The sequence below is a fragment of the Coenobita brevimanus genome, chromosome 95 (genome assembly GCF_032717465.1).
Source record: "Coenobita brevimanus isolate Jiangsu-jjx chromosome 95, ASM3271746v2, whole genome shotgun sequence".
Classification (NCBI taxonomy): Eukaryota; Metazoa; Arthropoda; class Malacostraca; order Decapoda; family Coenobitidae; genus Coenobita; species Coenobita brevimanus.
The window spans coordinates 34,305,804-34,319,312 of NC_137048.1; the positions used below are offsets into that span (position 1 = coordinate 34,305,804).

The 13,509-nt window shown below is 45.2% G+C and overlaps 1 protein-coding gene across 4 annotated transcripts in view; it reads right to left on the reverse strand.

The window, feature by feature from the left end:
* The window catches only part of zip (myosin heavy chain 10), a 242,341-nt gene that overhangs the window by 56,756 nt on the left and 172,076 nt on the right, over positions 1-13,509 (reverse strand). For all 4 annotated transcript variants that reach the window (XM_080282928.1, XM_080282927.1, XM_080282931.1 and 1 more), the window contains exon 3: positions 1,078-1,199. In XM_080282928.1, coding sequence (XP_080139054.1) covers positions 1,078-1,199 — 122 coding nt within the window. The remainder of the gene's footprint in view (positions 1-1,077; positions 1,200-13,509) is intronic.

Consider the following 13,509-nt stretch of genomic DNA (forward strand, 5'->3'; position numbering starts at 1 on the left):
ACACACACACACACAAAGCCTCCATATCCATACACATCGCATCTCAACACCTCATCTCATCTCCACACACCTTAACACCTATAACACAAGTAATGTGAACAGTACTGCCTAAGGGGATGACATTACACCTGACACACTTAGCATATCCCTACACCTGACATGAAGTGAAAAACATGCAACACCAAACATGACAAGGGACAGGGGACACCAGGAGGACATGTGGAACTTCTGACGTGCTGGGGGAAATGGGAAAATACGAGAGGACATGGGGGGTATGGGACAGGGAGAAATGGGGTGGGGAAGGGTAGATATAATGGAGAAATACACTGAGGGAATGAATACGGGAAATAATATGCAGGATTTTGAATGAGGATTTAAATGAGGAATTGGGAAAAAGTGCCATGTGAGTGAACTAAAAGAAATAATACTCAGATTATATTAAATTGGGCAAATACGTGAACAGGAAATATACCTTGATGAATACGAAAAATGGGAGAAATACTGTTATCATGAGGAAGGAATATTATCTCGCGAGGGGAAAAATGTACGAGTAAGCTGGCCGAAACAGAGAAATTTTAGGGATAGTAAATACTGTTGGATTATCAAAGGGGAAACAGATGAGCAGCGAAGGGATGGACAGATAATTAAGGGACAACTAGACCACAGTAAATAAAGTGATAATTTGTGGAAGGACTGGACAGGAGGACAAGAAAAGGGCGACAATCACAAGAAAAAAAAGGGACAGGAAATATATAAACAGTGACTGAAGATACGTGGACGACGAGACAAAAGCGAATGAAAAAAAAAAAAGTAGATAAGACTGTGTAAAGATAGACAAGTGGACAGGAAATAAAAATGGACAACAAGAAGTGAAGGAAAACAGACGAACAAGTGAAAAAAAAAAAAAAAAAGTGAACAGGAAATACGATTGAAAATAAGTGTGACGAAAAGGGATGAACGACAAGAGGAGCACGCCAAGAGATGTCTAATAAAAAAATAAATATGTAAATAAATAAATAATGGGGGATGACAGGAGGAGGGTAACACAGGTGGTGAAGGAGAGGGTGAAGGACTTACGGAAGCTCCCGCCTTGGACTTGGAGGCGGCGACGTAGGCCAGGTACTGGATGACTTTCTTGGTGTTCTCTGTCTTACCGGCGCCGGACTCTCCCGTACACAGGATACTCTGGTCCTCGCGATCTGGGGAGAAAGAGGGACATATTTTAATTACGTGGCACATGTTAAAATACCTGTACAACAAATATAACCTACGTAAAATACCTGTACAACTATTATAACCTACGTAAAATACCTGTACAACTAATATAACCTACGTAAAATACCTGTACAACTAATATAACCTACGTAAAATACCTGTACAACTAATATAACCTACGTAAAATACCTGTACAACTAATATAACCTATGTAAAACACCTGTACAGCTGATACATGTCTTTATTTCATCTTGAAACGGTAAATCCTTGAAGAAAGTCGAGGGTCAAACCAGTCCATGCAGCCAAGTGAAGCTCCTAAGTCTTCTAAAGGGGGATAAAAATTTAGTGACTCATCTAACCTCTTACCTAAGTTCATCATATGCCTAAACCCCATCATCCCTGGCTGTGGTGTGGCGAAACAGTAATTGTTGCCGCCACATATGGGCGGTCATAGAAATGGAGGGGTTAGGCTAATGTTCGTAGATATTAGCTGAGTAATGTAAGTAGATGTAAGCAGAGTAGATATAATCCAAATTCCATAAGAATATAAGAGTACGTTACACTGTGAGTTAGCCCGTAGGTGGAATGGGTAGAGGTGGTGTCGAGCCTAGGCGTGAGGTGCGAACATAATTAACTGATTACAAGCGAACAAGGGCTACTCTGTATCTGGACGGACGACGGATGGCATAGGGCCCCTACAACAACACAGGGAAGGGCAGTCACGACTGAGGCTTGGAGCTAACAACACCTTACGGTTTTCCTCTAGTCGTACGGAGTAGTTTAGACCCACAACACGTAAGCTATATTGTAGTTAAGACTGACAGTGACATTAACCCATAGAGTTAAGGCGATCTGAAATGATTTATTGTACGTCTTAAGGGAGATATGATGGTGTTTAGCTGTTTAACTGAAGGTGAATCATATTGCTGTCAAGTGAAGTCAATTGTGATGCGCTAATTTGTTATAATTTCATGTTGGCAGGTTTTGACCGAATAAACTGTATTCGCGTCCACGTGCTGGGTCTCAATCACCTAGTCCTCCAGTGATCACCTCACCGGTGATTACAGTAATATCAGTCAGCCTCTTGCTCCTTTGGCCAAACACAGAACTAGAACTCGTTTGCCTCTGATTTAAGCTTCATACGAGATCAAACGGCCATTCTTGGTTTGAATGAGGAGGAACATACCCCAACATGTGAAATATGATACACACTAATTTATATCAACACCGGCGATATACCAATAACATACTCAGAGGCAGACAGTGTGCACAGTGAGGAAGAGAGAGGCTGGAGAGATGAGGGTGGAAGTGGGACGGGGTGAAGACTATGCCGCCAAGTGAGAGGAGGTAGAATGACAGACAAGGGAATAATTACTTGAAAGAAAACCACAAAGGGAGGGGGAGGCCTGCAGGAGAATGGAACAAGACAGAGGGTTTGGGGTGGGGAGGGAGGGATGCGATGGGAGGAAGAAGAGGGGAAGGGGAGCCGAGAAGATGAAGAGAAAGTGTAGGTGAAGGATGGAAGAATACAAGAAGGGGGTATACTGAGTGGAAAGCTAATGGAAAGAATGGAAGAGAAGAGGAAGGAAATGGAAAGGACAAGAGGGAAAGGGTGAGGGACGAAATGAGACAAGCAGAAGGATGATGAGAGGAAAGAAGAGAGAGGAGGAAAGAAGAGAGAGGAGGAAAGAAGAGAGAGGAGGAACGATGGAGAAACACAAGGGGTAAGGGGAGGGAAGGGGTATGGCAAATGACGAAACAGGAAGGGTGAGAGGAACGTTAAGATGTGATAGAAATGAGTGGAGGCGAAAGAGGTGAGAGGTGAAAGAAGATGGGTAAGGGATGCGGAAGGGAGGGTAAGTGAAGGAAGGAGATGCTTAGGCGAAGAGGGAAATAGACAGGATTACAGAGGCAAGGAGAAACAAGCAAGAATAGCAAAAAACTACAAAGATAATACAGAAGGGAGGGAAGGAATGAAATGGGAGGGGAGGAGGAGGATGAGAAAGAGAGGAGGGAGGAAGAGGTAGAGGGGAGGGGAAGAAGAGATAAAGAGGACAGGAAGAAGAAGAGAGGAGGGCAGGAAGAGAAGAGGTGAGGAAGAGACAGAGAGGAGGGGAGGAAGATATATAGTGGGAAGAAGGTAAATAAGGAAGGTGTGGGAGGAGGAGAGAAGGTGAGGGCAGGTGTGGTGACAGTGACCGCAACACGAGTAAGGCGAGAGGGATGGTGTCAATAACATAACCTGCAACTGACCTCCCTTGCCTTGCCCTGCCCTGCCCTGCCCTCGTCCATGTCCTGACCTGCCCTATTCTGCTCTACTCCACCTCTCTCTCTCTCTCTCTCTCTCTCTCTCTCTCTCCACTAAGTACAAAATTTACGGCCGTACTCCTGAAGCAATCAAATAAAAATGATATTCACAATTCAACTCACTGACATTAACACGATCCTATGCACTCTTACTGAAGCTGTAAATCTGTTTTATTACCGTGTGCAACCACCTCACACCTCTGGTTACTCTGTGTGTGTGTGTGTGTGTGTGTGTGTGTGTGTGTGTGTGTGTGTGTGTGTGTGTGTGTGTGTGTGTGTGTGTGTGTGTGTGTGTGTGTGTGTGTGTGTGTGTGCGTGTGTGTCTGTGTGTGTGTGTGTGTGTGTGTGTGTGTGTGTGTGTGTATCTGCTGCCTGTTAGCCCTCTTGGTCTAGGAGTTTGCCTTGGCTGAATAAAAACGCTTAGTCTTAATCAAAACAACAATTAGAGTTCCCAACAAGACACATACACATGACGCACACACACACAAGACAGACAGACAGACACAGACAGGCGGACATACAACCACAACACACCTGCATGTCTTATGAGGAGTGGATGCCAGACCCTTTAAGCACCAAGCTAAATACAGACACCCCCCCCCTCTCTCTCTCTCTCTCCTTATTTCTCTTCTCTCGTCTCCCTCTTATTAAATTTTCTCTCCTCTTCTACCCACTCTCCATTCCCTCCCCTCCTCCTCTTATCCACCCCTATCCCCTCCCCCTCCCTTCTTTCCCCCTCCCCTCCCCCACCCTCATTCTCTCTCTCGTGTTTAATGAAAGTTATTTATAGCGCCATTGAGAGCTTGGTGCTGGGAAAGGAGTGAGAAAGGGGAGGGGAGGGGAGGGGAGGGGAGGGGAGGGGAGGGGGAGAGTAGAGCAGAAGAGAGAGAGAGGGAGGAAAGAAAGGACAAAGGAAGGAAAGAAGAGGACAAGGAAAAAGAGAAAATAAAGGAATACTCTCAATCGTTGTCCTGGGCCTTCCTCTCCTCCTCCTCCCAACCATCCCAGTCCAATACCAATACCCAAACGAGCCACCCCAGGCAAATTAAGAAGCCTACTGACCCGTTGCTATGGCCCCACCGACTGACTTAATTCATTCCCCAGATTCGGTTCAGGGCCATGAAGGGGAAGAAGTGAGGAGGAAATGAGGATAAGTTGGGGGAAGAATGGGGAATGACTTGGGGAATAACTGGGAAAGATTTGGGGAAGAGGTGTGGGGAGAAGTTGGGGAAAGTGTAGGGTAGGGAAGCTGTGAGGAAGATGTGTGAGGAGAGGAAGTATGTGATGTGGGGAGGAGTGTGACGTGGGGAAAAGTGTGCATGTAGGGAGAAGTGTGTATGTAGGGAGGGAGACGGGGAAGGGAGATGCGTATGAGGGAAGAGAAGTGAAGGCAAGAGAAGGGAATGGAAGGGGAGAAGTGTGTACCTGTGGGAGGGGGGGGGGCACCTTAACCCAGCCAGCATCCATCATCCACGCGTCACAGCCACCACCACCAGCCATCTCACCCATCAAGTGACCCTCTACCTCTTACCTCTAACCTTTCCACCTTAACAGCACCCTCTCTCTCTCTCTCCATCTTCTTCCACCTCTCCTCTCCACCCTCTCTCTTCTCCACTCCCCTTTCTACCCTCCACCTCTCATTCCCATCCTCCTCCACCTCTCATCCCCATCCTCCTCCACCTTCCCTCTCCACACTGCCCCCCCATCCATCCACCCCTCTCGCCTGACATCTGACTCTCTGCCCTGTACGCAATCAAGTATTTTATTCTGGCTAACATCACACACTTATTTGGCCAAGAGAAATTCTAGCAGCTAAATTATTAAAGGTTATTCTGATTAACTAACCTTCTCGCTGATCTGGAGGTATTAAAGTATCTAATCCAGGCTGATAATATGGGGTTTTGTTCAGCTGAGGAAACTTTTAACATGCCAATCACTACTGAAACTTTTTTTTCCCCTCTCCATATATTTATTTCCTAACTAGTTTCCCTCCCTCCTTCACATTTTTTTTTCTCTACCTCTCCCTATCATTCCCTCCTCTCTGCTCTCTTCATGTCTCTCTCCCTCCTTCCTTCTCTCCCCTTACTCCTTCGCACTCCTCCCCTCCTCCCTCCTCTCCTACGATGACGTCATGAAAGGCAATAAGGTCCTCGAGATGAAGCATATGAAGAGGGTGAGAAAGAGGGGAGGGAAGGAGAGGAGAGGGAAGAAGGGAAGAGAGGGAGGAGAGGAAGGAATAATAGAGGATAAGGAGGACTGGGGAAGAAGTGAGGAGGAGGGAGGAGAAGGATGGAAAAGAAGAAATGAAGAAGGATGGGAATAATGTGTTCGAATAGAGAAGGTAAGGGTGAAGAAGAAGGGAAGATGGTGGAAAGAGGGAAAAAATATGGACTGAGCGAGGAGGAAGAAGGAGGGGGAAGAAGGAGGGAGAAAGGAGAGGAGGAGGGGAGCAGGACAGGAGAGACTGGAGAGGTAATAAGAGGGGAGGAGGGTGAAGAAGGGAAGGAGAAAAGGAGGAGGATATACGACAACGGAAGGAGGACAGGAAAAGCAGGGGGAGAGGCAGATGAAGATGATGAAGGGAGATGGCAAAAGGACGACTGAAGATGGAAGGGAAGAAGAGGGAGGAAGGGAGGGAAGGGGACTAAAGGAGGAATGGAAAAGGAAGCGAGGGAAGAGAGAGAGGGAGGGAAGGGGGCTAAGGAGGAGAGGGGAGAGAGAGAGAGGGAGGGAAGGGGTCAGAGGAAGAGAGGGAAGAGGAGGGAGGAAGGGAGAGTAGGGGTGGGAGAGAAGGGCAAGGAAGGACGCAAGCCAGAGTCCAGCACTGAAATGGTGGTCAGATGACGAGAGAAGCCAGATAAGGGAACCGGAATACACTGGCCAGGATTGGGTAGTAACACCAGGCACGAGGACAGGGTACGTTTAAGGGGTATGGGTCCACAGGCACAGAAGGAGACTGCATATTAACTGACACTTTTTCCCTATCTTCTCAACATTTCTTCCTGCTTCTCTTCCCTTCTCCTTGCCTCTTTTTCACTCCTCTACCTTTAGTATGACACGACGATAAATTAGGGGAAAAAAAAAAAAAGGCGGGGAGGGGGGACAACATGCAAGCAGACTGCACATTAATTGACCCTTTTTCTGTTTTTTCCACTTCTCCAGTTTCTCCTCCCTTCTGCTCATTATTTGCCCCTCTCTCCTCCTTTTTTCTCTCCTCCATGCAGCAGGCGATACAGGGGGACGGCAGTAAAAACTAATAAGGACAGGCACGGAAGGACACTGTTGGTAAAATATGGTATGGGACGAGTAAGCGCGTACGTGACAAGCTACCGTATAGTGCAGTATGGTTAGAAAGATTTGAGAGGTTTCTGAACATGTGCCGACTCTCTCTCTCTCCACCATTTCACCTTTTCTTTTCGTCTTTCCTCAGTCTTTTTCTCCTTTCTTATAAATTCCTTCATCTCTGCTCACCTTAGCCACATGACGAGGTACGCGGGTTGGATAGCAGTTGGTAATGCAGGTCGAGAAGCAGCAGCACAGATCGCTAATGATGTGACAACCTGGACGATACAAGGAGAAATTAAAGTTTTCTGAGCCTTCGTTAATTTCTTTCGTTTTTTTCTTTTCTGTTCTCTCTCTCCTTTTCATGTGCTTCTTTTCTTCTTGTATCTTATTTTTTCTCTTTCCTCCCCTTTTCTCCCCTCTCCTTCCCTCCTCCTTTCCCCTCCTCTTTTCTCCTAACATTTTTGTCTCAGTTTTATTCTTTCATCCTCGTCTCCTCCCCACTCCCTTTTTCGTCTCTTCCTCTCCTCTTCCCTCTCCTTCTCCCCCTTTCCCTCTAGTCTCTCCCCTTCTTTCTCTCCCTCCCCTTCTCTCATCTTCTCTCTCTCGTCTCCCCTCTTCTTCCCTCCCCTTCTGGCCTCTGTGTTGGTGTCCGTGGCAGTGAAGTGTCCGTAGATGGTAATGAGCTGGCATCAGAGGAGCCACAGTGCACCACCTAATATGGCATGAGAGATGGACAGACACACACACTGCCCACACCACACTGCCACTCGCTCCTTACACCCCCTCCCCCCACCACACCACACCACCACACTGCCACTCGCTCCTTACGCCCCCTCCCCCCACCACACCACACCACCACACTGCTACCCGTTCGTTACAACCCCCCACACCACACGAAACCACACACCCCTAACAATACAAACCACATCACACCACACTACACTGTACCACACTCACCCTTCTCAATACAAACCACACCACACCATACTCATCACTACCACCACCACCACAACTGCTACTATCATATCTACCAGTATCACAAGGATGGCACATGGAATTTCGTGCCACCAAGAGATAATATTTACGGGGTAAGAAATATCCAGTCCCGTCATATGAAAACAAAACTTTAATCATCTAAAAAATGCCACTGAACACCATCACCACATTTAAAACACACACACACACACACACACACACACACACACAGCTATCACCACCTATGGACCTCTCATCATCACCACATGTCATCACTCACCACATTATCATTCAAACACCAAAGCAAGTTTTTTTCTTCGTTTTTCTTTTTTCATTCTTGTCAACACCGCACCCAGACACCACTTTATGCAGCCTAGTTAGGGATGCGATTCTTCACTGGCCTTTATTAGAGAGAGAGAGAGAGAGAGAGAGAGAGAGAGAGAGAGAGAGAGAGAGAATATAATCAATATAATGGAGGGAAAAACACAAGAAAAACAAACTGCGTATAAACACAAATAAACAAGGCTATAAAGGAAACGAGTATAAAAAACATGAGTGCAAAAGATAAACATTTTTTTTTATTACAGTGATAGGACGGGGAGAAAGTGTAAATAGTCAATGTACAAGAAGGAAAAACCAAAACAAAAATTACCAGACTCAAAACTACACATGGGTATCAAGGGAGGGATGAGAAAATACAAAAATAAATGAATATAAAAAGATAAATAAAAAGAACCAGAATAAAAGAAGGAATAAATGCAAAGGAACAGAAGGACGAATATAAAGAACAATAAACAGAGAATAAAGAAGATAAACAGATATTAAAGAAAAACCAACATTAAGAAGAATACGAAGTGACAAAAATAATGGAGATTTGAATAACTTGACTGACAAGGAAAATACACAAATGTCCATCAAGAGTTTAAAGAAAAGACTAATGACCTAAGAAAAAAAAAAAGAAAGAAAAAAGAAAAAAGAGAGTGGAAAGCTGGATGGATTACTGATGCCACTGATGATGTGTGGGTGGAAGGAAACGAGATTTCTAGGGATGACTGTCACAGAGATGGGGGATGGAAGTGAGATGGGTGGAAAAGCATGAGAGTTAGGGGGAGAGGAGTGAGGAAGAAGAACACGAACAAAACAGGAAAATATTATAAAAGATGGAAAAAAAGGGAGAATGAGATAAAAACAAAATGGAGAAGGTAAAATAAATGCCAGAACACGAAGGATAACTCAAACAATTCTCACATCCACTTGACATTCACGGCAAAAACATCTTACAACATTTACTGAATTTATTTTTCACTGTGACGAGCTGATAAACCAAAAAATTCAATACACAATCAATCTCTGTCAGCTATCCATCTATCCACCTATCTCTCTTCGTACTCATCAGTCTCTCTGTCGACCTACCTATTCCAATTTACCTTTTGTCTATGTGTCTAACCATTTAACTATACAATTAATAATTTCCCAACTTTAATACAATGAAACTCAATATACAAACATAATATACAGCCAAACACACAGTATACAGCACCTTATATGAATCCCTCCGTACACACACACACACACACAAACACCCCCCCACACACACACACAAACCCCCCCCACACACACAACCCCCCCACGCACACAAACCCCACACACACACACCCTACACAGCCAAAGCAGTGATCAGCGGGTTGCCACAACAAACAACACTCCCTCATTACCCAGCCAGCACTATCGCTACTCAAGCAACGTGGAGGACAAGAAAACGCAGCAAGAGAAGTAGAGGCGTTCAGAGCTCCCCATTTACCAAGCTTTTGAGTGTGATTGATGGGCATGATAACAGGGCTGGGAGCGCGAGGGGACAGTGTGTGTGTGTGTGTGTGTGTGTGTGTGTGTGTGTGTGTGTGTGTGTGTGTGTGTGTGTGTGTGTGTGTGTGTGTGTGTGTGTGTGTGTGTGTGTTGGGGTGTACTCCTCCTGATACTTATCCACACTAAATACTCCTCTCCTGATACTTATCCACCCTAATACTCCTCTTTCAACACCCAACACTCACTTCAAGCAGACGGGGAAGATGGAAATGCTATGCCGTTCCTCTCGTAAGTCAAACACTCGCTTTTTTTTTTTTTGGCACGAGAAAAAGTTGAAGAGGTGTTGCTTTCAAAATTCTTGCACTTTCAACTGTTAAGCAGAAATGAGAATGCAGGTCAGAGTAAGAATGTAAATACTTCAATAAAACGAAAACACTGCTTGAAAATAGCTTGTATGTGTGTATGTATCAGGTAAACACACACACACACACACACACACACACACACACACACACACACACACACACAAACAACTTGAACTCCCTGATTTACATAGTTGATAAGACGGCAGCATTCGAGTATTAAATGATTCTGTTACTAGGGGAAGGTGACGTGTTTAACAGATGTCTTCGTACGTGGCTACCTGGGAAAAGAAATAATTAAGGAAAGGTGTAAGGAGGTGGAGAGGCGCTACGTCATTTGTGATAGTGAGGGAGCCATGTTTTGAGAAGGAAAGTGGCAGAAGGAAAAGGATGTGTGTGGAAGATTAGAGGAAGTAATAGATAGGATGCTGCTAACTGGTGGCTGAGAGAGAGAGAGAGAGAGAGAGGTCATTACCCTTTACACGTGTGTCCCTTAGGTGAGTCACTCTCCTCACACCTCATCACCACATATCCTCACTCGATGATTTTACCAAGTTTACTGTACACACACACACACACACACACACACACACACACACACACACACACACTCTCTCTCTCTCTCTCTCTCTCACAGCAACCTCACTTTTTTCTAGTTCGTATTGCTGTGAGACGTCCCCCCCTGCCCCCTCCTCTCTCTCTCTCTCTCTCTCTCTGTTTATAAATGTCTCCATCTTAGTGCCTTCCTCGCTGAAGTCACTCGCAGTTAAATGTTTACAAAATAAGCTCAGTGGTATGCTTAGGCTGGGGGGGGAAAGAAGGAAAGAGGAGGAGAGGAAAGTGGAGGAAAGGAGAGAAGAGAGGAAAGTGGAGGAAAGGAGAGATGAGAAGAGTGTAGAGGAGAGAGAAATGAAGGAGAGAGGAAATTGGAGGAAAAGATGAGGAAAGTAGAGGAAAGAAAGAGGAAGGACTAACAATAAGAACATGAAAAGAGAAGTGCTGAGATGGAGGGAAAAGAACTTGGCGAAGAGACGATGGAAGGAAGAAAGGACGAAGAGGAAATGGACAAAAAACGGTAAGAAGAGAAAGATGAGATGGGTGAGCATTAAAAGAAAAGGAGGAAGAAAAGGAGGAAGACAAAACTATAGGGATGAGAAGGAGGGACGAAAGAAGACACGAGGAGGGAAGGAAGAGGAGACGAAGAAAGGAGGAAGAGAAGACGATGAAGGGAAGACAAGAAGGACGTAAGAGGCGCGAGCTGGATGAAGGAAACTATTTTAAGACGAAGATAAACAAAGTGGAAGCAAAAACAAGGATATTTAAACACTACCGAAAAAAACACTACGTACATTCCCGTCGAGAGAGAGAGAGAGAGAGAGAGCACCCAAATCACTAACCTCGATGAAAGAAAAGAGAATAAGAAAAGAGAATATGATGCACTGAAAGTTAGCAATAATAATAATAAATAATAATAATAATAACAATAACAATATGCACAACTATATGCAAATTACATTCCCTGGCATCTAGAAACCAGCTAAATCATTCACTCTTTTCACCTATCTCCTCCACTCCTCTTGCCTCCACCATCTTCCCCCTCTCCACCATACCCCCCCACCTTTCCTCTCCTCTCCATTTCCACCACTCCTTCCCTCTCTATCCCACTCCCCTACCCCCCAACCTATACCCCTATCCCTCACCCTTCCTCTCTCGTCCAGCCCTCCCTACTCCCCCTTTCCCTACTCTCCACTCCAATTCTCCCACTCCCCTCCCTCCCAAACTTACCTCCCCATCCCCCAACTCAGTCGACTCCTCCCAACTACACCCATCCCCACCCTCCCCTCCCCTCCAACACAATTACCCCTCCGCTAAACCACCATCCTTTATTTTACCAAGCCGATCCAACCCACAATACTGCCCTAAATACCCCCATCAAGTGCCAAAACAGCTCCGGGTTCGATCGCGTGTTTTGTCAGATTTACCATACCCCTTCAGGACGATTACACCCTGTTTAGTTTATGTTCTCCATCAACAAGCAATTATTTTCAAATCAGGGGGGACTTCTCAATAACGCCTTTTCTACGATTTTTTTTATTTTCCGCTATAAAATGCTGGCTCGGTATATCAGTGCCACCACAGGAAGGCTACCCTATCAACAATTATATATCTCTTTTCTATCCACTATACGATTTTATAAGTGTGTGGGAGACCTCTTCTTTAACTGTTGGAAGGTGCTATAGAGTTTATTAATTTATTTATTTTTACTACGCTTCTTGGTGACCTACCGAAGTGACTGGGAGGATGAGATAACACTGGCGCCTAACCCTGTATACTAGACGGCACAGGAGGCACCGTGACGTATTATCCTAGGCGAATTATTCTACACACTGAACCTGAACACTCACCTCCATCTATCTAAATAATTTTTACATCCTCATACTGATACAAAAGGATAATGAAGTCTGTGCTGCATAAATCGCTACGGAAAAGGCGTTAGGGAATCACCAGCGCCACTTCAGCATACGGCCCCGACCTGAATTCACCCCCAAGCCGTATCGAGTGTCAGGTTATTTAGTGCCATTAGCTGAAGGGTGATTGTAGACTGCATTGGTGGTGATTGCGTGGCGGCGGCGGCGGTGCGGGCGGGGGGTGTGGAGAAATGGAGAATCGAGAGAATGGATATATATTTGAATGATGAAGGTCGAAAGATTTTAGAAGGATATAAAGAGGTGATATGTTTGAAGGATGAAGTTAAATTCTGAATGATAATGGGGATGAATGAGAGAAAGTGAATGAATTTTTAAAGGTAATATATTGAAGGAATTTTGTGGAACGGAAAATAAACCAAAGAAGCTAAATATGTAAGGATGTGTGTGTGTGTGTGTGTGTGTGTGTGTGTGTGTGTGTGTGTGTGTGTGTGTGTGTGTGTGTGTGTGTGTGTGTGTGTGTGTGTGTGTGTGTGTGTGTGTGTGTGTGTGTGTGTGTGTGTGTGTGTGTGTGTGTGTGTGTGTGTGTGTGTGTGTGTGTGTGTGTGTGTGTGTGTGTGTGTGTGTGTGTGTGTGTGTGTGTGTGTGTGTGTGTGTGTGTGTGTGTGTGTGTGTGTGTGTGTGTGTGTGTGTGTGTGTGTGTGTGTGTGTGTGTGTGTGTGTGTGTGTGTGTGTGTGTGTGTGTGTGTGTGTGTGTGTGTGTGTGTGTGTGTGTGTGTGTGTGTGTGTGTGTGTGTGTGTGTGTGTGTGTGTGTGTGTGTGTGTGTGTGTGTGTGTGTGTGTGTGTGTGTGTGTGTGTGTGTGTGTGTGTGTGTGTGTGTGTGTGTGTGTGTTTGTGTGTGTGTGTGTGTGTGTGTGTGTGTGTGTGTGTGTGTGTGTGTGTGTGTGTGTGTGTGTGTGTGTGTGTGTGTGTGTGTTCCCTGCTGCCTAGCGGTCCTACGCGCAAAAATGTGCGCCAAGACTCACGGTCCATACTGAATACATTATTTTTTTTTTTTTAATGTAAGGAAGAAGGAGCTAGTTCCCATGAAAAAAAACAAAGGCAAGATAAAAGAGCCACATTCAAGATCCGTTCA